The sequence below is a fragment of the Erinaceus europaeus genome, chromosome 7 (genome assembly GCF_950295315.1).
Source record: "Erinaceus europaeus chromosome 7, mEriEur2.1, whole genome shotgun sequence".
Classification (NCBI taxonomy): Eukaryota; Metazoa; Chordata; class Mammalia; order Eulipotyphla; family Erinaceidae; genus Erinaceus; species Erinaceus europaeus.
The window spans coordinates 49,706,069-49,729,318 of NC_080168.1; the positions used below are offsets into that span (position 1 = coordinate 49,706,069).

The 23,250-nt window shown below is 48.2% G+C and overlaps 1 protein-coding gene across 3 annotated transcripts in view; it reads left to right on the plus strand.

Annotated features, from left to right (window-relative positions):
• The window catches only part of BCL2L14 (BCL2 like 14), a 46,183-nt gene extending 23,221 nt beyond the window's left edge, over positions 1-22,962 (plus strand). For 2 of the 3 annotated variants that reach the window (XM_060194394.1, XM_007515836.2), the window contains 5 exons: positions 3,169-3,491; positions 11,198-11,377; positions 13,533-13,603; positions 15,508-15,774; positions 22,525-22,962. In XM_060194394.1, coding sequence (XP_060050377.1) covers positions 3,176-3,491; positions 11,198-11,377; positions 13,533-13,603; positions 15,508-15,774; positions 22,525-22,563 — 873 coding nt within the window. In that variant the 5' untranslated portion in view covers positions 3,169-3,175 and the 3' untranslated portion in view covers positions 22,564-22,962. Of the gene's footprint in view, positions 1-1,798; positions 2,256-3,168; positions 3,492-11,197; positions 11,378-13,532; positions 13,604-15,507; positions 15,775-22,524 lie in introns of those variants that run through there. The other variant, XM_060194396.1, reaches the window with a different exon arrangement.
• The last annotated feature ends 288 nt before the right edge of the window (positions 22,963-23,250 follow it).

The window sequence follows — 23,250 nt, forward strand, 5'->3', positions numbered from 1 at the left end:
ACTGGACTCCTATCTGCATGGGCTCTCACAGTCCAGGGCTCTTAAGTCACAGCAGCTCCTACTTCCACCCTTGTGGATGGGGGTGCAGAGGGGCTTCCTCCATGTGCCATCTGCTCCTCCTTCCCCCCAGTCTGGCCTGCTGGGGCCACTACCCAGCCCCTTCCTGAGCACTGGGATAGTCTCTTCTCACACACACAAGGGGCTTCAGGCATCTACTTCTGCTGTAGCTGTAAGCAAATGTGGGTTTCTTCTCCTCCTCCCTATCTTCCTCTGCCTCCTCCTGATGACCGCCCCCCAACACCACCCTCAGCCCCAGGCTGTCCTGGGCATCTTCCACCTTCCCTGCTCTCCTGCCTCCCCCAGCTGTCTTTGTGAGCCCCCCTATCCCCGCTCTAACCTGGTGTCTACAGCCTGGCTTTGGGGACCTATGGTCCATTATTTATTTATTTTGCCTCCAAGGTTATCAGTGGGGCTCTGTACCAGCACTACAAATCCACTGCTCCTGGAGGCCATTTTTTTTCCTCGTGAGATAGGATAGAGAGAAATTGAGAGAGGATGGGGGATAGAGAGGGGGCGAGAGGGGGGCAGGCGATAGTGCAGCGGGTTAACCGCACATGGTGCAAAGTGCAAGGACCTGCAGAAGGATCCCAGTTCGAGCCCCTGGCTCCCCACCTGCAGGGGGGGTCACTTCACAGGTGGTAAAGCAGGTGTGCAGGTGTCTCTCCCCCTCTCTGTCTTCCCCTCTCCTCTCTCAATTTCTTTCTGTCCTATCCAACAACAGTAAGGGCAACAAAATGGGAAAAAACGGCGTCCAGGAGCAGTGGATTCGTAGTGCTGGCACTGAGCCCTAGTGATAACCCTGGAGACAAAAAAAAAAAAAAAAAAAGAGGGGGGAGAGAAAGACACCTGCAGATCTACTTCACTGCCTTGAGAAGCACCCCACACACACAGGAGGAGAGCCTGGGCTCAAACCCAGATCCTTGAGCAGTTTCTTGCTCTTAGTATTATGTGCGCTTAACTGGGTGCACCAACGCCCAGGCCCCATAAATGAATTTTTTTATATTTTATTTACTTTTGTATAGAGACAGAGAGGAACTGAAATGGAAGGGAGAAATAAAGAGAGAGCGAGAGATACCTGCAGTCCTGCTTGACTGTTCACTAATGTTCCCCCCTGCAGGTGAGGACCTGCGGCTTGAACCCAGGTCTGGTGCACAGTAATATGTGCGCTCAACCGAGTGAGCCATCAGCTGGCTCCCCCTGTCAGGACTTCTAAGAGAACCCCCAGCACGGCTGAACTGCACACACACACACACACACACACACACACAAATCTTTATCCACCAAAAGCTGCCTGCACCACCTCCTCACTAATGCATATTAAGTGAGAGCAGCTGGCAGGTGTCCTCAGACCTCGATGGCTGTGGTGCCCGAGTGACCCGGCCAGACACCTGGGAGTCACCCTGAGCTCCTCTCCACTCCTTCTCCTCATCAGTCCTGATACTCACAGACTGGCCTTGTCAGTGCTCCATAACCATCCTTCCTCCCTGCTGCCCTCCCTCCTCCTCCCATGTCAGGTGTGAGGATGACAGGCTCTGCCTGTCTCCGTGTTATTAAAGGGAATGGAAATGTCTGCCTGGGAATGGCGGAATCCAGATTGCAGGAGGCCCCAGTACTACTAAACGATACCTGATAAGATATCCTGTTGGGGGGGCGGGGAAGGTGGCACACCTGGTGAGCACAGAAGACCCAGGTTCAAGCCTCCAGTCCCCACCTGCACAGGGGAAGCTTCATGAGTGGTGAAGCAATGCAGTAGCGCTCTCTCTCTCTCTCTCTCTCTCGCTCTCGCTCTCTCTCTATTTCTCTTTCTCTCTCCCTCTCTACCTCTCCATTCCACTCAATTTTTCTCTGTCCTTTCAGATAAAATAAATATAATAAAAAGAAAGCCTGATATCCAGGAGCCAGGCAGTGACTTGCCCAGTACACACACACATTGCCATGCTCAAGGACTCAAGATCCAAATCACTGCTCTCTGCTTGCAGTTGTCCCCGTCTCTCTCCCTGTTCCCCCTCCCCTCAATTTCTCTCTTCCCAGTCAAAAAAAAAAAATTAACATTTAAAAAATATATATCCAGGGGCCAGGTGGTGGCACACTGGATTAAGCACATATAGTGCGAAGCACAAAGACCAGCATAAGGATCCCGGTTCCAGCCCCCGGCTCCCCACCTGCAAGGGGTCACTTCATAAGCAGTGAAGAAGGTCTGCAAGTGTTTTTTTTTTCTCTCCCCCTCTGTCTTCCCCTCCTCTCTCAATTTCTCTTGGTCCTATCCAGAAACAACAATGGAAAAAATGCCCACCAGGAGCAGTGGATTTGTAGTGGAGGCACCAAACCCCAGTGATAACCCTGGAAACAGAAATATATATATATATCCAAGTGGTGGGGCCAGGTGGTGGTACACCTAGTGGAGCGCATATGTTACAATGTGCAAGGACCTGGGTTCAAACCCCCAATCCCCACCTGCAGAGGGAAAGCTTTGGGAGTGGTGAAGCAGTGCTGCAGGTGTCTCTGTGACCCTCTCCCTGTCGATTTCTGGCTGTCTCTATCCAATAAATAAATGCAAAAAAAAAAAAAAAGAGAAAGTCTTTAAAAAACATTTAAATATATACATTTTTGCTGTTGATGTGAAATTCAGTCTGATCAGGTGGCCTGTATTTTATCAGCATCACTGTAATCACTTTCCTTTCTCTCATTAAATACTTTGGAGTGTCCCCCAGGGCTCAGGCATCATGCTGGGACCTGGGCCCTCCGCCCCCACATCTCTCCCCATCTCTCCATGTTTCTTATGTCTCTCTCCATCTCTCATACCTCTCATGTCTCCCCATCTCTCACTATCTTTCACATCTCTCCCTGTTCTCTCCCATCTCACTTCTCTCTAAATCTCTCCCCACCTCTCATGTCTCTCATCTCTCCTCATCTCTCACTTCTCTCTCCATCTTTCCCCATCTCTCAAGTCTCTCCCTGCCTCTCACTTCTCTCCCCATCTTTCATGTCTCCCCCTCTCTCGTTTCTCTCCCCATCCCTCCCGTCTCTGCCCCAGGCTAGCCCAGCACTGGCTGTTCTGCACCAGCACTGGCGGCCCCAGGTGCGAGGCCTGTGCCTGTGTCTTTGCAGGGCCGCCATGTGCTCGCCGAGCCTGGGGGAGCTGGAGGAGGTGCCCCTGGACGAAGACGACTCGGGCAGCCTGGAGGCGCGCCTGTTGGCCTTCTACAGCCAGCGGCACCTGGGCCGAGCAGGGCCCGCGCTCCGCTCCCCGCACCTGCCCCGTACCCGCAGCCTGGCCTCCAGTGAGCCTGGAGTGCTCCCGGCCAGGAAGAAGTCCTCCTGGAGGGCGCTGTTCGGGGCAGCGGAGAAGGAGTCCGAAGGCCCCAGCCGCGCCAGCCCGGGCCACTGCGCCAGATCCCTGTCCAGCCTGGAGCAGCGCGCCCAGCTTACAGGTAGGCAGTTCTGGGAACGGGGGTATCCCCGCTCCCTGACCAGGCCTGAGCCCCGCTTCCCAGACAGCAGTTGGAAGGGAGGGCACCCCTGACATTTCTGGAAAGAAATGGCCCAACACCAAGGATGGAGACCCAGGTTGCCACTCTCCCTCTGTGGCCCATCACCCCTCTGGGCCCCATCTGCATGTCGGGGTCCCCCTACCTTTTCCATGCCACTTTAGGATGCATGGAAAGCTCAGAGAGTAGTCTGGGAGGTGGCGCAGTGGATAAAGCACTGGATTCTCAAGCATAAGATCTTGAGTTCGATCCCCAACAGCACATGTACCATTTTGCTCTCTCTCCTCCAAATAAATAAATAAATAAAAGCTAGCTCAGAGAATTATACACTAAGTACTTCACAACAGCCAGGGAGGTGGTGGAATGTAGGACTTGCAGGCCAGGAGTCAGGTTCGATTCCTGGTATTGCAGAGGCCAGAGTGATGCTCTGGTCAGTCTCTCTCTCTCCTTTAAAAATAAACTTTTTTCCGGGGCCAGGTGGTGGCACACCTGGCTGAGCACACATGTTACAGTGTTCAAGGACCCAGGTTCAAATCCCCAGTTCCCACCTGCAGGAGGAAATCTTCACAAGTGGTGAAACAGGGCTGCAGGTGTCTCTCTGTCTATCACCCCTCTTCTCAATTTCTGACTGTCTCTATCCAATAAGTAAAGGTAGTAAGATAAAATAAAAAAAGAATATATATATATATATATATATATATATATGTCATGAACTGAGACTTCCATAATAAAATTGGGCAATACTTAGGAGTGCTGTCTCTAAAAATAAATACATTAAATAAATAAACTTTTTTCTTATTATTTTATTTTCATCAGAGCACTGCTCAGCTATGGCTTATGGTGATGTTGGGGATGGGACCTGGGATTTCTGAGTCTCCGGAAAAGAAATCTTTTTGCATAACCATTATGCTATCTCTTCAGCCCTATTAAATTTTTTAAGTTCTTTTTAATTTTTTCATTATTTATTTATTTATTATTGCATAAAGACAGAGATATTGAGAAGGGAGGGGAGATAGGGAAAGAGACAGAGAGACACTTGCAGCCCTGCTTCATCACTCATGAAACTTTCCCCCTGTAGGTGAGGACTAGGGCTTGAACCTGGGTCCTTGTGCACTGTAATGTGAGCACTTAAGCAGGTGTGGGCCCCCCATTAAACTTTTTATAAAAATATTTTTCAAGGGCCTGGGTGGTGACACACCCAGTTGAACACACATGTCACCATACACAAGGCTCAAGGTTCAAGCCCCACACCCCACCTACAGGTGGATGCTTCATGAGTGGTGAAGCAGGTCTGCAGGTGTCTCTCTGTCTCTTTCCCTCTCCATCTCACCCTCCTATCTCAGTTTCAATCTGTCCAATCAAATAAAATAGAAAGAAAAAAATGGCTGCCAGGAGTGGTGGATTCGTAGTGCTGGCACCAAGCCCCAGTGATAACCCTGGTAACAATTTAAATGTATGTGTATTTTTTCCCAAGGGCCAGCAAAATAGCTCATATGGCTAGTACACTGTTTTGCCATGTGTGAGACCCAGGTTTGAGCCAGGCCCTGCCCACACTGAAGGAAGCTTTGCTGCTGTGGTGTCTCTCTCTCTTTCTCTTTTTTGCCTCCAGGGTTATTGCTGGGGCTCAGTGCCTGCACCATGAATCCACTGCTCCTGGAGGCCATTTTCCCCCCTTTTATTGCCCTTGTTGTTGTAGTCTTGTTGTGGTTATTATTGTTATTGTTGATGTCATTTGTTGGTGGATAGGACAGAGAGAAATAGAGGGGGGGAAGACAGAGAGGGGGAGAGAAAGACAGACACCTGCAGACCTGCTTCATTGCTTGTGAAGCAACTCCCCTGCAGGTGTGGAGCCAGGGGCTCCAACTGGGATCCTCACGCTGATCCTTGCGCTTTGTGCCACGTGCACTTAACCCACAGCACCACCGCCCGAACCCCTGCTGCTGTAGTCTCTTACATTCATCTGTCTTCCTCTCAACCTCTGTCTTAACAAATAGCAATCATCCCACCTGCAGAGGAGTCACTTCACAAGTGGTGAAGCAGGTCTGCTGGTGTCTATTTTTCTCCCCCGCCCCGCGTTTTCCCCTCCTCTCTGGATTTCCTTCTGCCCTATCCAACAACAGCAGCAATGACAACAATAACAATACTAAAAACAAGGGCAACAAAAATGAGAAAAAATGGCCTCCAGTAGCAGTGGGTTCATAGTGCAGGTATCGAGCCCCAGCAATAACCCTGGAGGCAATAATAATAATCAAATACTTTTTATTTATTATAAAAAGGAGATATTAACAAAATCATAGGACAAGAGAGGTACAACTCCATACAATTCCCACCACCAGATCTCCACATCCCATCACCTCCCCTGATAGCCTTCCTTTTCCTTATCCCTCTGGGCAAATAATTTTCTTTTTAAAAATATTTTATGTATGTATTTATTGCATAAAGACAGAGAGGGGAGAGACAGAAAGGGAGAGACAGACAGACAGACCGACAGAGACACTTGCAGCACTGACTCACCATTCATGAAGCTTGCCCCCTGTAGGTAGGGACCAGGGGCTTTTGAACCAGGTCCTTGTGTGTAATAACATGTGCACTTAACTGGGTGCTCCACTACCCGACCCTCAATACAACACTTCAGAAATACAAGCCACTCCCATTTCTGTAAATACATGACTCTCCCTTGGTGGGGCATAACATCTTTCAGTGAGGAAAATATTTCGTTTTCTTTATTTTTCCCTTCCAGTGTTTACATGAGTCCATTGCACACACAATTTTTACTTTTCCCCTTTGAACCTCTGATAGAGACGGAGTGGAGAACGGGGAGAGGAAAGACATCACAGCACCCGGGGCCATGCATGCATGGTGCTCCCATGTAATGCCAGGGCTCAAAGCCCTGAATAGAACTTTTCCATACGGGGGCCAGGTGGTGGCACATCTAGTAAAGCACACATGCTACCAAGCACAAGGAATCAGGTTCAAGCTCCTGCTTCCTACCTGCAGAGGGGAAGCTTCTCGAGTGGTGATGCAGTGCTGCAGATGTGTCTCTGTCTCTCTTCCTCTCTGGCTCCCCCTTTCCTCTCAATTACTGTCTCTATCGAATAAAAAAAAAAGTGGGAATCTCTATCAAATAAAAAGAGACAATGGAAGGAAGAAGAAAGCCAGGAAGGAAGGAGAAAGCCAGGAAGGAAGGAAAAAGGAAGGGGACAGGGAGTGGCTGCCAGGACTTGTGATCCAGTGATAACCCTGGTGGAATTTAAAAAAAACTTTTTTTTTTCTATGAAGAGCTTTATCTGAGAGACCTGCCCTTTATAAACAAATCTCATGCTGGGCATCTCCTTTCCTGTCAACAATGCCCAGTGTTTTTCATTTCTTTTCATTTAATGTGAGATACCGAGAGAAAAAAAAAAAAAACAGAGCACTGCTCTGCCCTATGTCGGGTCAGGAATCGAACCCAGGGCCTGACAAGGTGGGCAGGGTACCAACACCCCCAAACTCCCCAAAGCGGTCTGGGCTTGCTCGGCCCGTGCACGTGTCAGTCGCCGCCAGCAGGTGGCAGCAAAGCTCGAGTGTTAAACAGGCTGCAGCTAGCGAGTCACACGCTGGCTGGGCGGGGAAAACCTCCATTTCCCACGTGGCTTCACGCACCTGCGAACTGCCTCTGGGAGTAGCCTGATTGGAGGACTCCGCCCCCGCCCCCGCCCCGCCCCGCCCCTACCCCTTCCGCCCGTGTCCACGAGCCCCGCGTGCACAGCGGGCTGCACGCCACTGAGCAGGTTCACCTGGAGGCAGAGACGTTCTGGACGTTCTTGGGAGCCACCCAAGTGACCTTTGCCTTCGTTGTTTTTATTATTATTATTATTTGTTGTTGAGTTTTTTTTTTAATGTTTGTTTATTTGGGGTAGAGGCAGAGAGATGTTGAGAGGGAAGAAAGAGACAGACACCTGCAGCACTGTTTCTCCACTTGAGAAACTTCCCCCTTGCTGGTGGATGCCAGGGGGCTTGGACTCAGGTCCTTGTGCACAGTAATGTGTGTGCTCAACCGAGTGTACCACCACCGGTCCTTGTCTTCTTTCTTTTCTTTCTTTATTTTTTTATTAGTGATATAATATTAATCCATAAAACTATAAGATAACGGGGGTACAATTCCACATCCTTCCCACCACCAGAGATCTGTGTCCTCATCCCCTTCATTGGAAACTTCAGTAGTTCTCCCTAGATAACAGCTATGGGCTTACTATTATCTCTATAAATATATATGCCCAATTTTTCCCCTATGGTCCTGCCCTCTCTATCTAAGTTACACTTTTTTTTTTCCCTTTCTCTCTCTGGGTCCTGATGCAACTGGAGTTCAGAGCCATCTTAGGCATCTTCCCCTAACATTTACCCTCTGGGAGTATGGCCCACATTTCTTTATGGGGTGCAGAAGGTGGAAGGTCTAGCTTCTGTAACTGCTTCTCCGCTGGACATGGGTGTACTGGGCCTTCTTTCTTATTCGCCACCATTTCAAGAGAGGTTTTTGTTTGTTTGTTTGTTTTTAGTTTGTTTTTATCTTTTGGTATTGGAGGGATGGTGCAGGGCACTGATGTGAAGCTGTGCATTAGGATTAAGTAAAACAGATGGGGCAGGGGAGCAGCATAGTGCTTATGCAAAAGCACTTTCTGCCTGAGGCGCCCAAGTTCCAGGTTCAACCCCACCACCACCACCTCCACAAGCCGTGCACTAGTAGAAAATTAAAAATTAAAAAAAGGAAACCTCTAAACACATGGAGAAGGTGGGGTTCAGACTAAACTGCTGAATAGTATCAAAGGCTCAAAAACATTTGCATCAGCAGATGTGGATACACGAGTGTCCCTTTCTTTTTCTTTTAGATAGAGGGTGAAAACCAAGGAGACAGAGGAGAAACACCATAGCACTGTTTCACAACTCGTGAAGCCCCCCCAACCCCCTTTACAGGTGGGAACTGGGGGGGGGGGGCTTGAACCCATGTCCTTGTGCATGGCAATGTGCGCTCTACCCAGTCTGTCTAAAGCAGACAGGGTTCCAGCTTGCCCTTGCTGTCGGAAAGTGTCAAGTCGGCTGAAATCCTGTGAAGAGAAAGCAGCACCCATCCTGTGTTTTGACTGAGGGTGGGGCACTGTTTTTTTTTTTTGTTTGTTTTGTTTTGTTTTTCTGCCAAGAGCTGTTTGGATAATTTGTAAGTCATTCCACACAGAAATAATCAGCTTAAAAGTGTGCACTTAGCACTTAATGTTGCCATGAAGCTGTTAGTGTTACTGAATCTCAAGTCCCACCTGCAGTGGCCTTGGCTGAGCCAGACCAAAGGAGAGTTCTCACAGACTTTTTCTGAGCTTTCTCAGGTCCATAATCACAAGTCAACACAGAACACACAACACCCAGAGCGGTGCTCCACAGTCAGGGCCGGAGGCTGGGGAAGGACTCACCTGCAAACCTCGGGGTAGTGGAGCGCCCTTGCGGCTCCATGGTGCAGGCCAGTCCTGATCGCCAACGTTGGCCGTAAAACGTTCTCTTCAGGCTCCTTCTCAGTGAGCAAAACCAAAACAATAAAACAAGTGCTGAAGGTGGGCCGGGCAGTGGCAGACCCAGTTAAGCTCACAAGGTTACTACAGGTGATGACCAGGTTTCAAGCCCCCGACCCCCACCTGCAGGGGGGAAGGGGAGGGGCTTCACAGGCGGTGAAGCAGGTCTGCATGTGTCTGTCTGTCTTCTTCTCTATCGCCCCATCTCTCTCAATTTCTTTCAGTCCTATCCAGTTAAATAGAAGGAAAGGAAAAGGAAAGATAGCTGCTGGGAGTGGTAGATTCGTAAGGCCTACACCGAGTCCCTGCGAAAACCCTGGTGGCAATAAAACTAAAATAAAATTTGCACCAAAGGGGGTCAGGCGGTAGCGCACGGGGTTAAGTGCCCAAAGTGAGAAACACAAGGACCTACGCTAGGATCCCGGTTCGAGCTCAGGGCTCCCTAGCGCGGGGGGGATCACTTCACAAGAAGTGAAGCAGGTCTTCAGGTGTCTTTCTCTCCACCCTCTCAGTCTTCTCCTCCTCTCTTCAGTTTCTCTCTGTCCTAACCAACAACAACAACAAAATGGGAGAGGGGGGAATGGCCGCCAGGAGCAGTGGCTTTGTAGTGCAGGCATCAAGCCCCAGCGATAACCCTGGAGGCAAAAAAAAAAGTACCACAGTAAAGGAGTCTAGGGTGGCAGAAAGGGTTCAGGTCCTGGAACATGATGGTGGAGGAGGACCTAGGTGGGCAGTTGGAGTGCCATGTGGAAGTCTGAGAAATGTTACACATGTACAAACTACTGTATTTTATTGTCGACTGTAAACCAGTAGTCCCCTCTAATAAAGGAAAAATCAATAAGTAAACTAAATTAAATTAAATTAAATTAAAAATGCTGATTAAGTTGGCCTTTGCTAAAGGCAGGTGCTACCACCCGACCCCCCTTGTTGACTTTCTTATTCGGGTGGAGAGCTGGCTACCTAGTGGCTGTCATCCCACAGCACTTCTCATTCACAGTTCCACTGAGCCACATAGAAATAAGAGCTTGGCAGGTGGCTTTACTGGGTATTTAATTTAATGCCACCAGGGTTATCAGTGGGGCTTGGTGCCAGCACTACAAATCCACTGCTGCTGGCGGCCACTTTTTCTCTTCCTTCCTTCCTTCCTTTTAATTAGGGCAGAGAGAAATTGATAGGGAATGGGGTGATGGAGAGGAAGAGGGAGAGAGAAATGTAACCTGCAGATCTGCTTCACCACTCCTGAAGCTCCTCCCCTCCCCCAGCTCCCTTGCAGGTGGGGGCCAGGGGGCTTGAACTCTGGTCCTTGCACATGGTAATGTATGCCTTCTACCGAGTGGGCTACCGCCTGGCCCCTACTTTATTTATTTATTTATTTATGTATTTAGCCTCCCTGGTTATTGCTGGGTTATGCCTGCACTACAAATTCACTGCTCCTGGAGGCTATTCTTTTCCCCTTTTGTTGCCCTTGTTTATCATTGTTGTTGTTGTTATTGCTGTCATTGTTGGTGGATAGGACAGAGAGAAATGGAGAGAGGAGGGGAAGACAGAGGAGGAGAGAAAGATAGACACTTGAAGACCGGCTTCACTGTTTGTGAAGTGATCTCTGCAGTTGGGGAGCCGGGGGCTCGAACCAGGATCCTTACACCGGTCCTTGCACTTGTGCCATGTGCACTTTACCCGTTGCATTACCACCCAGCCCCCACCCCCCACTTTATTTTAAAAGATTTATTAACAAGAGAGAAAGAGAGCAAGTCAGAGCATCACTCTGACACATACAATGCTGAGAATGGAACTCAGGACTTCAAGCTTCAAGTGCTCTAACAACTGCACCGTCTCCTGAGTATTCATTTATTTTTCCTACCAGGGCATTTCCTCATGCAAGGGATGAGGCACTCTGTGTTGTAATTCTTCCCTTGCTAAAGGAAAGGGGGGCCTGAATGTTCCAAGACTACAAACAGAGAGTGCAGAAGGGTAGTTACTTTGGTGTGGCCATTACTGCCCTATCCACTCCTCCTCCCATCCTCTCCACCACGGCTTGTACACACACACACACACACACACACACACACACCCACGCATGCTACCCATAAGCCATCTGGTTCTGTCTCATTTCAGCCGTGGACCCTGCAGTTGTTTCCATTGCCAACCGAGTGGCTGAAATTGTGAATTCCTGGCCACCAACAGAACTAACCCAAAAGCAGAGTGGGAGCTTCAAGTTCACAGGGGGGTTTCTACCCCAAGTTTTCCGGACCCAGGTTCTGAGCTTCCAGTTTAGATCTGCAAATGCTAACAAAGGTAAGGGTCCTCCAGAGTGTGTGTGTGTGTGTGTGTGTGTGTGTGTGTGTGTGTGTGTGTGTGTGTGTGTTTGCAGAGTGCTTGTGCGTGTGCATGTGCATGTGTGTTTGCAGAGTGCTTGCGGGTACAGGGAGGGGTTTGCGCATATGTGCTTGGGGGCCCCTGGAACCTGGAGCTCTGGGGAGCTGGATGAGGAGCCAGGCAGCATGGGAGAACTGGGCCTAAACTTGGGAGTCCAGCCCAAAGGCCAGGTGGTTGCAGGAGCTGACTGGAGTACTTGCCGAGCTCACCGTGAAGTCACTTCACATGGCAACAGTGGCCTCAAGTGTGGTCTGCTTGCTGTGATTCCTCAGGTTGTCCTTCCCCCACTTCCCACCAAGGAATCTGTGTGGAGAGGGGGCTCCTTTCATCCCCCAAAGTGCACTGCAGGCATTCTCCAGCCAAGGGTGCTGGGTACCTGGAAGCACAATGGTGGTTTGTCCATCTCATGCTAAGGGCAGCTGGGGCCCCCTGTGAACCCACCAGACGTAGACTGTCTCCACTTTGTTGCCATCTGGAATGTGACTGGGTGGTGGGAAGCAGTACCCCACAGTGAGCCCCATGAATACGGGGGGCTCAGGCCCCTGTAGCAGCAACAGCAGCAGATCAGCCAACATGTGCACCACGGGCTCCTTCCTGTCCAGGGAGGCCCAGGTGTCAGGCCTTCCCCCTTCCTCCGATCCTTCACTAGACCTTCCTGGGATAGATGTGTGGGCTCACCTGCTCCACCTCCCTTCTGCTCTGGGGCAGACACTGGGTTCCCCGACCTCACAGACTGTGCAGCAGTGAAAGTGATCCTCCTACTCCAGAGCAAGGAGCAGCATCCTCAGGCCCAGCCGTTAGCAAGTGTGGACCCAGGGATAATCTCACTCCACCTCTCCCTCCCCAGCAGACCTGTCACCACCCACCCACTGGGCAGTGCCCACTCAGCTGTCCTTTGAGCTTTGGGGGTGAGAGGACTCTTTGCTTTTGTGTGTTTATACCCTGCCTTGTGGAAGTTTTAGCAAGCTGAAGTAAGCCAAATTTGAGACTTTAAAAAAGAAAGAAGGGGGGGGCTGGGTGGTGGCGCAATGGGTTGAGCACACACATTAGAGTGTACAAGGACCCAGGTTCAAGCTCCCCAGTCACCACCTGCAGGAGGAAAGCTTCACGAGTGGTGAAGCAGTGATGCAACAGTCTCTCTTTCTATCTCGCTCTTCTCTCTCCATTTCTGGCTATCTATCCAATAAATAAAGATAATAAAAAATAAAGAAAAAGAAAGGAAGGAAGGAGATAAGGTGAGTCTAGAAAGGCCAATTCCCAAAATGCAGGCCAGGAAAATTGTATCCTTTTTATACATATTTATTTTATTTATTTCCTTTTTGTTGCCCTTGATGTTTCATTGTTGTAGTTATTATTGTTGTTATTGATGTCATTGTTGTTGGATAGGACAGAGAAATGGAGAGAGGAGGGGAAGACGGGGTGGGGGAGATAGACACCTGCTGACCTGCTTCACCACTTGTGAAGCGACTCCCCTACAGGTGAGGAGCCGGGGGCTCGGACCAGGATCCTTACGCAGGTCCTTGCGTTTTGTGCCACCTGCGCTTAACTCGCTGTGCTGCCGCCCAACTCCCAACTGTATCCTCTTGTAGGTGAAGGTCGCAGATATGGCTGGACACTTTCTAACAGCTGATACACCTAGGGACTATGATCTGAGAGGGGACTTGGAAATGAGAACTGAAAGGGGACTGACTAAGGAAAGTACAGCAGCTTTTAGGAAACACCCAGCCCAGAGAGGACTGTCTCTCGACAGAGACAGTCTTTAGAAAAGAGTATCACAGGTAGTAGAACCAAGGCCCTGAAGGACATTGTTACTGGATAGAGAGCGATGAACTTCACAGTGAGCCCCGAGGAGGGGCAGAGAGAGAAGGAAGAAGGGAAAGGAGAGGCCTACAAACAAACAAGGGTTCTAGAGTGATGTACCTCAATCAGAAGAGAACAGACAAGATCAATAGAGACAAAGCAAGCACACTTTTTCAGGCCCTGGTCAGCTGACAAGTATTGTCATTGGAAAAAAGCCAAACTTTTTTCCCATAAAAGAAATAATTAGAATTCCCCTAATACCCACCCCTGACAGACGAAGAAGACGAAGCCATAACCAAGATTGTGGAGCTGTTGAAGTGTTCAGGGGACCAGTTGGAGAAAGAGGTACGGAGCATCTTGAACTCCGGTGATGTCCTTCTGTGCCCACGGGGAGGTACATGGGAACGGATTTGTGCTCCAGGTTGAAACCTTACTCCTTCTCAAAGTTCTGTTTTCCACTCAGTACTACTTTTTATTTCCCTTGGAGTCAAAACCCTTCACGCTGGCAGCATCTCAAAAATGAATCACTTTGGAAAAACATAAGTAAACCTTCTGGAGCCTGGACGGAATTTTTGGAATCGAAAAAAGTAACTTTGTTATTGCGAGAAAAGACACCAATAAATTTAAAATGTGCTGAAACGAAGCATTAATCTTGTTCCCCGGGTAACTGATCCGAAGTAAAAAGTTTCAACTCTGGCGTTTGCCCTGCAGCCTGGATCTTTGTGCTCTGCAGCCGCCCCAAGGCTGGACTCCACTCTGGCATCTCTCCCTTGAGTTGCTGGACTTTTCTTTGCTCCAAGTCTCTTTGGACAGTTGTGGGGAGGGTAGTGGTCACATTACTTGAAGATTTTGGATTTCCTGCCATGGGGAGGCTGAGATCTGTTGCTCTGCTCAGGAAGGTGTGAGCTGCCTTCAGATAAGAGAGGGGGCTGTTCCAGAGGAAGCCAGCCATGTGCACACTGAGGACCTTCAGCCTGGTCTCACTTGGCCACCAGAAGGAAGGAATAGAGGCTCTAGCCCACAGGGCTGACATGCTGTTTAGTGGTTACCGGTTGTGCAACCCCAGTCTGCTCTTTTCCACTTGTGCACCACATAGGATAAGTGGTTGACCTGAACAGCTGAGATTCCTCCTCTTTTTTTTTTTTTTCTTCCTCTCAGAGCTGGTTTATGGTGGTATGGGGGTCTGAGCCTGGGTCTTCAGAGCCTCTGGCATGAGAATCTTTGGGCATAACCATGATGTTATCTCCCAGAACCTCAACTGACACTACTGAACTTTTTTTTTTTTTTTGCCTCCAGAGTTATCCATGGGGCTTAGTGCCAGCATCACGAATCCACTACTCCTGGAGGCCATTTTATCTATTCCTTTTCTTTCTTTCTTTTTCTTTAATTGGATAGGACAGAGAGAAATTAAGAGAGATGGGGGAGATAGAAATAGACAGAGAGAGAGAGAGAGAAAGATAGATACCTGCAGACCTACTTCACCATTTGTGAAGCAATCTCCCTGCAGGTGGAGAGCAGGGGGCTTGAACTGGGATCTTTGTGCTGGTCCTTGCGTTTCATACAACGTGAGCTTAGCCTGGTGTGTTACTGTCCAGGCCCCCTATTAAGCATTTTTTTAAGTTTATTTTATTTAACAGTACAGAGATAAGAGGTAAGGAGGATAGAGAGGGGAAAAGAGATACCTGCAGCCCTGCTTTTGTGAAGCATTCCCCTCTGGAGATGGGTGCCTGGGATTTGAACCTGGGTCCTTGCACATGGTAACGTGTACTTAACCAGGTACACCACCACAAGCATTCTAATTTCAAGCTGCCTTAATATAAGGGACAGATTTCTCCACATTATTTCTGCTTAAATTGTTCTTCCTTCCAGGGCCCTTGAGTCCCTCCTCTGCCCTGTCCCCTACAGTGAAAGTGCCGTCACCACCCCAGATGAGAGAATTAACTGAAGGTTAAGAGGTTTCCTGGAGATTACACAGCTGGTACTGGGTGGGTGAAGCGTTTGAGCTGAGTCAGTGGTTTCTAGCCTTCAGATGCTGCTCATCATTTGACGTGTAGCAAAGGTGGTAACACAATTACAACTGCCACTGACCGGCCTGCCTCTTCATCTCTCACAGCACCTGCTGTTGTGGGTGCTCAGGAACATTAGTGGGAGGTTGAGTGGACGGGCTGTTGGCTCTTGATGGGTCCCACTCTATTCCATCTCGCTGTCCCACACACTCTGCTGATGGCTGCTTCCCCTCCCACCCACAGTTGAAGAGAGACAAGGCTTTGCTGAGCTACTTCCAGGATGGGCTGTCCTACTCCGTCTTCAAGACCATCACAGACCAGTTCCTCAGGGGTGTGGACACGAGGGGAGAGTCAGAGATCAAAGCTCAGAGCTTTAGGGCTGCTCTGGCGATAGACGCCATGGCCAAGCTCACCACCATTGACAACCACCCCATGAACAGGGTGCTGGGCTTTGGAACCAAGTACCTGAAAGAGAATTTCACACCTTGGGTCCAGCAGCACGGAGGATGGGTAAGTGCACTCCAGTGGCAGAGGGAATCTTCCCAGAACTCAGCAGAGATAGGGTGGGGAGATTTTTTTGTTTTGTTTTTGTTTAAAGGCAGGAAACATAAGCACAGTTCTCATGGGCTGAGGGCCCTTAAGTGGAAATGTATGTTTAGTGGTTATCTTTATCACCAGTAAATATTTACTGAGCTCCCAAAGTATGGCGGGTGGTGGTGGTAGATGGATGGGGATGTGTGTGTTGGGAAAAAGGGGCCAGTCAGATGGAACAGGCAGTAAAGGCCTCCTATTCTCAGATGCTGACAGGGTGTGGGGTTGATCCTCGTGCAAAATTTCAGGGTTCAGGGCATTTCTTCTTTGCAGTTTCCACCCAGCCTTTTGGACAGGGACATTCAGATACCAACTAAAAAGCAAACAGTTCTGTTTCCATCTATTTTTAATGATCTGACATCAGGCAAAGTGGGTGCCTCCCCGCCAGTGCCTCGACCTCAGCCATTCTCTCACATTACTTAACCCCGCTCCTTGAGGACTCCTTAGAATGACTAGCCTTGCGCAGATGACCTTCGGAAGTCAACCCTGTCAAAACCTTTGACCCACAGCTTTAGCTCTCAATGCTGAGAGCGTTTTGGTCAGTTCAAGCTTCTCCCCAGCCTTTTTCCAACACTATCTTCCGTCCTTTTTTCTCTGGAATAATCCAGAGACTTGTTGTAGGGTTGGGGTTGCCTAGAAATAGCCAGTAACACAAACGTGGTCTTCAGCAGCTGTCCATCGGACAAGTCTTTTCTGTCTCTTCCTGCTTTCCTCAGCTAGGGTGGTCTGAAGTGACCGATTAAAACAGTGAAGGTTCTTAAGTGTTTTAAATTCAAGCTGGCTGAACTCGTGCTAAGAGGAGCAGAAATGCCTTGACATAGTTTCAGTTTTTTTTCCTCTTTGTTGTCCTTGTTATTATTTTTTTATCATTGTTGTGGTTATTTTTATTATTGTTGTTATTGATGTCCTTATTGTTGGATAGGATAGAGAGAAATGGAGAGAGGAGGGGAAGACAGAGAGAGTGAACTAAAGATAGACACCTGCAAGACCTGCTTCACCACCTGTGAAGTGATTCCCCTGCAGGTGGGGAGCCGGGGGCTTGAACCGGGAACCTTAACCAACTGCGCTTAACCAACTGCGCTACTGCCCGACCCCCCATAGTTTCAGTTTTAACTGTCCTTCTTTCCTTTAAGTCCCTCTCCTTTAAGTCCCTCCTCTGACCCCCAGATTTTTCCTGGTCCCTCCAGCTCAAGGTCCTCCACAGGCACTTCTATATGAAGCACATATATTTATATACAAGAATACACCATCAGTGCTGGGGTGAATTTATATTGCCACCAGGGTTATTGCTGGGACTCAGTGCCTGCACAACAAATCCATGTATTCTGGTGGCCAATTTTTCTTTTGATAGAACCGAGGAAAACTGAAGGGGTGGGGGTTGTGAAGAGATAGAGGGAGAAAGAGAAAAAGAGATGCCTGCAGACCTGCTTCACCACTTGCTAGGCTTACCCCTCACAGGTGGGGACTGGGTGGTTGAACCCAGATCCTTGAGTATCCAACTGGGTGCACCACCATCTGGCCCCCGGGGAAAAATTCTTAAGTAGCAGCTGGATTCACCTGTGACTTCATCACTCTAGCTGAAATACCAAGTATCCTATACAAATAATGGCTATACAGTAGAAATTAATGAAAGAAAAGATGCACTGACATCATCAAAATGTAAAACTTTTCTGCTTTAGGCAGGGGTAAATAACATAATAGTTACGCAAAAAGACTCTCATGCCTGAGGTTCTAAAGTCTCATGGTCAATCCCCTGTACCACCATAAGCCAGAGTTAAGCAGTGCTCTGGTAAAATAAATAAACAAATAAAACTTTTCTGCTTCAAAGATCACCATCAGGAAAGTAAAAAAGACAGCCATTCCATAGAATGGGGAAAATATTTGCAAATTATGTATCTGATAAGTGACTTGTATCCTATATATAGAGAGAGACCAGGGGCTATTGCTGGGGTTTGCTGCCTGCACAGTGAATCTGCTACTCCTGGTGATGGCCATCCCCCCATTTTATTTAACAGGACAGAGAAAAATTGAGGGGGTGGGTAGGGAAAGCGAGGGAGACACCTGCAGTACTGCTTCACTGTTTATAAACATGGGGAGCAGGGACTTGAACCTGGGTCTTTAAGCATGGTAAAGTGCACACTCAACCAGGTATGCCACCACCCAGTCCCCAAGAGAGCCATTTTATAAGCACTAGAATGGCTACCACTAAAAAGACTTATGTTGGTGTCAGAGTGCACACACTACCATGTAAAAGGACCTGGCTTCAAGTCCCTGGTTCCCACAGAGGGGAAATTTTAGGAGTAGTGGAGCAGTGCTGTAGGTGTATCTCCCGCCCCCCCCCCACCCATCTCTCACCCTTTATTTAAAAAAAGAAAAAGGAGTTGGCGGTAGCACAGCAAGTTAAGTGCACGTGGTGCCAAGCACAGGGACCGTTATAAGGATCCTGGTTCGAGCCCCTAGCTCCCCACCTGCAAGGGGGTCGCTTCACAAGCGGGGAAGCAGGTCTGCAGGTGTCTGTCTTTCTCTCTCCCTCTCTGTCGTCCCTTCTTCCCTCCATGTCTCTCTGTCCTATCCAACAACAACAATAATAACTACAACAATAAAACAGCAAGGGAAACAAAATGGAAAATAAATAAAACAATTTTTTAAATGGTAAAAAGAAAAAAAGACATGTTGGTAAAGATGTGGAAAAATCTGAAACCTACTTTTTTTTTTTGCTGGTTAGACTATAAAATGATCCAGTTCCTTTGGAAAATAATCAGGCAGTGGCCCAAAATGTTAAACCAACTCCATTCTTAGGCATATTCCCAAGAAAATCAAAAAGCACTGACAGATGGATGAATGTAGCAAACATTATGCTGAGTGAAGGAAGCCAGACAAAAGGGCCATGGATCGTTGCCCCGTTTATATGAGGTGTCTCGAATAAGAATAGACAAATGAGTCGAGACCATCAGTGCATCCCATGGGCTATGGGGCAGGGGTGTCAGTGATGGCTAGTGGGGAAGGAACTTCTTTCTGTGGTGGTGAAAATGGTCTAAAGTCAGACAGAAGTGGTGGTTTCGCAACTTTTGGGTATACTGAAAGTGGATTATACACTTTGAGTGAATTTTATGGTTTATTCCAATAAATCTATTATGAAAAAGCATGGTCCTAATGCTAGTCAGCAAATAAAAAGAGGAAAGGGGGTGGGGGAGGAGATATTTTGATTTGGCTGCTGGTATGAGTGAGTTAAAGAGTTCCAATTAGAGAAAATAGATGACTTCTTGGTAGAAATAAAAGAGAAGAAAAGGGAATTTTCTCAGACTTTTAGAATTTTATGGCATTAATTCTTTTATCATCTGTAGTCTCAGTTCAGGATTTATTAGTTTACTTTTCTAGGTCATCTTGAACCTGAACAGCAAATCTTGGCCATAGTTAGGTTTACCTTGGAGCAGAGAGTTGGAAGTAGGAGAGTGAAGACAGAGAATAAGACAAAGAGCAGCTTTTCCCAGAGTGACAAGGAGTTTCACAAAGTAAATGAGGATGCTGGTAAAAGAGTATTTGGGAGTAGCTGCAAGCCATCAAAGTGTGAAGGAGAAAGTGTGAAATGAGAACAGAACCCAGTCTCCCTGACCAGGAGAAAGATAACATGAGAGAGGCCAGGCTTCAGGGACTGTCCCTGGCCCCGTTGTCTTGGTGGCTTAAAGTAGTTGTTGTTGCAGCCATGGGGAAGGAGGAAAGCTACTCACGGGCACATGTTTCCCAGGAGCCGAGTTCTGTGCTCAGTACTCCACAGTTCATTCAAGGGATCAAAATTTCCCAACTCGAGTGCCAACCTTAAGGCATCTTTTAAAAACATATTTTATTTATTTATTCCCTTTTGTTGCCCTTGTTGTTTTGTTGTTGTAGTTGTTATTGATGGAGAGGGCAGAGAGAAATGCAGAGAGGAGGGGAAGATAGAGAAGGGGAGTTAAAGACACTTGCAGACCTGCTTCATTGTTTGTGAAGCAACCCCCTTGCAGTTGGGGAGCCGGGGCTTGAACCAGGATCCTTACACTGGTCCTTGCACTTTGCACCACCTGCGCCTAACCTGCTGCGCTACCGCCCAACTCCCATGTATCTTTTTTTTTCTTTTTTTCTTTATTTGATAGGACAGAAGAAAACTGAGTGGAGAGGGGGAGATAGGGAGAGAAAGAGACACTGGCAACACTGTTTTACTGCTTGTGAAGTTTTGCTCCTGCAGGTGAGGACCAGAGGCTTGAACCCAGGTCCTTCTGAATAATACCATGAGTATTAAATGGGTGCAACCACTGCCTGGCCCTAGGAGTATGTATTTTATAGGGTTTCTTGTTGTTGTTGTTGTTGTTTTGTTTTACCTCTCATAGTTCCTGTCACTCTTCTTTTTAAAAAGATTTATCTTTATTCAAGTCCCCAGGGCCCAGGTAGAAGAACCTACCTCTATGAGAGAAAGAGGAGAAGAGAGAGAACCAGAACATCACTCTGGCACATATAATGCTGGGGATGGAACTGGAGACCCTCTGCTTGGGAGTCCAATGCTATATTCATTGCACCACTTCCTCAGGTCACCCGTTATTTTTCTTTCAAACCAACTGCTGCTCAGCTCTGGCTTATGCTGATGCCAGAGATTGAACCTGAGGCCTCTCCTGTTACTTTTCTAAATATACCACAGATACTCAGCCAATACTTGTAGAATCAGGAATCAGTCAAATGAGTGGCTAGCAACTCTATCCATGAGGCATTCATTTCCTCCCTGGCTCCTTTTTCAGAACATGGAGCACCACACACACAGCTGCCCTGCAGTTCTTTTTTTTTAACTCCAGGGTTATTGCTGGGCTCGGTGTCTGCACCATGAATCCACTGCTCCTGGAGGCCATTTATTCCCCTTTTTGTTGCCCTTGTTGTTGTAGCCTCGTTATGGTTATTATTATTGACATTGTTGATGTTGTTCGTTGTTGAATAGGACAGAGAGAAATGGAGAGAGAAGGGGAAGACAGAGAAGGGGAGAGAAAGATAGACACCCGCAGGCCTGCTCCACCACCTGTGAAGCGACTCCCCTGCAGGTGGGGAGTCGAGGGCTCAAACCGGAATCCTTACGCCGGCCCTTGTACTTTGCGCCACATGCACTTAACCCACTGCACCACCGCCTGACCCCCTGCCCTGCAGTTCTAACCTTGCCCATGCCCTGGCCCTTAGAAAAGAAAGTCTGGGTCAAGGGTAGATAGCATAATGGTTGTGCAAACAGAACTGTCATGCCTGAGGTGTCGAAGTCCCAGGTTCAGTCTCCCGCACCACTGCAAACCAGAGCTGATCAGTGCTCTGGTTTAAAAAAAAAAAAAAAGAGGAAGTCAGGTGGTAGCGCAGCGGGTTAAGTGCAGGTGGCGCAAAGCACAAGGACCAGCGAGAGAATCCTGGTTTGAGCCCCCGGCTCTCCACCTGTAGGGGAGTCACTTCACAGGCAGTGAAGCAGGTCTGCAAGTGTCTATCTTTCTCTCCCCCTCTCTTATCTTTCACTCCTCTCTCCATTTCTCTCTGTCCTATCCAACAACGACAGCAACAATAATAACTACAACAATAAAACACAAGGGCAACAAAAGGAAATAAATAAATAAAGGTTTAAAAAAAAAGAAAAGAAAAATCTGATGGTGGGCGGTGGCACAGTGATAAAGCTTTGGACTTTCAAGCATGAGGTCCCGAGTTTGATCCCTGGCAGCACATGTGCCAGAGTGATGTCTGGTTCTTTCTCTCTCCTATCTTTCTCATAAATAAATAAATCTTAAAAAAAAAAAAAAAGAAAAAAAGAAATTCTGCAACTTCCACAGTCAGCACAGATACTTTCAAACTGTTTTCCAGACTGAAATACCCTGGCATTACCTCAGAATGTCCTACAGAGGGGTAGGGAAACAACATAAAGGTTCTGTAAAAAGACATTTTTTTTTTGCCTCCAGGGTTATAGCGGGGGTTCAGTGCCATCACTATGAATCCACTGCACCTGGAGGCCATTTTCCCCATTTTGTTGCCCTTGTTGTTGTTATTTTTGCCACTGCTGCTGCTGTTGTTGGATAAGACAGAGAGAAATGGAGAGATGAGGAGAAGACAGAGGGGGAGAGAAAGACAGACACCTGCAGACCTGCTTTAACCACTTGTGAAGCGACCCTCCTGCATGTGGGGAGCCGGGGGCTTGAACTGGGATGTGCAAACTGCCGTGTGCGCTTAACCCACTGTGCTACCGCCCGGCTCCCTGCAAAAAAGACTTTTATGCCTATGGCTGTGAGGTCCCATAGGCCAGAGCTGAGTGGTGTTATGGTCATTTGTATGTTGCTCTCTCTCTTATTAGTAAATTAGAAGTATGTGCGTATATAGGTTTCACTTGTGCTTCACTACACATCAGTGTGTGCATACATTTAGTCCTGCCTTGCAGCCCATCTGCTCTTTAACTTGAAGTACAGCACCAAAGCCCTTCTCCCATGGAGGCTGTGCGCCCCAGCCGTGTAACCCAAGGCCTCAGCGGATGTCTTCCTCGCAGGCATACCAAGAATGCCAGTCACCTTCCCAAGGCCTCCCCCCTCTGCTAGCACAGTAGCAGAGTTACACAGACATATGTTTTCATTTAAACAGTGAATCAGACTTGGAATCTGAAGAATCTGTTGCTCTCTTTCCCCCACCCACTAGGAGAAAGTACTTGGGGTATCACATGAAGAAATCGACTGAAACATCAGAAGACTCTGGCAGTCTGGAGGACTCACCGTCCAAGAGGGGTCCGGTGCCCATGGCTCTCAGCTCCAACCACAGGAGAAAATGCAAACAGGCCAGATGGAGCAGGGCGTTTCTCAAAGCCGGTGTTGTTTCTGGAACAACAGAAGGAGGCAGGAGAAGTCATGTCAGCTCAGCCTCCCGCTCATGGACTGGAGCCACCCGGCCTCTGGCATCCAGGCTTTCCTGGGCCTCCGCTGAGTGGAGGAGGAAAGCCAGAGACACGAGTGGTGGTGTTCCCTTCCAAGGTTCTCATCAGAACCCAGCCATCATCCTACCTCTGCTGGCCACTTGAGGAAGTGTGTCATTTGCTCACCTCCTAAGGGCAAATCATAAATTGTGCGTGTGCTCACTCTGGTTTCTATTCTGATTCGTGTTTTTTGTTTTTTTTTTTTTTTACAAATTACACTTGGAATGATCTAATGGTGAGATTCTTTCAAGCCTCTTCTTGTTAGAAGATTTAGCTCTAATTTGGGAAGCCACTATCATTTAGGCCTTTTGGACTCGCTGCTCTGGGAAAATTCTTTGGCAGCTTGGAAGTGACCACTTAGCAGAAAACAATTTCTGTTTCTCACCACCATCAGTTTTGTGACTTCTCTAAGGCTCTTGGACTTCTGTTGTGTTTTTGTGGTAGCATAATGATCA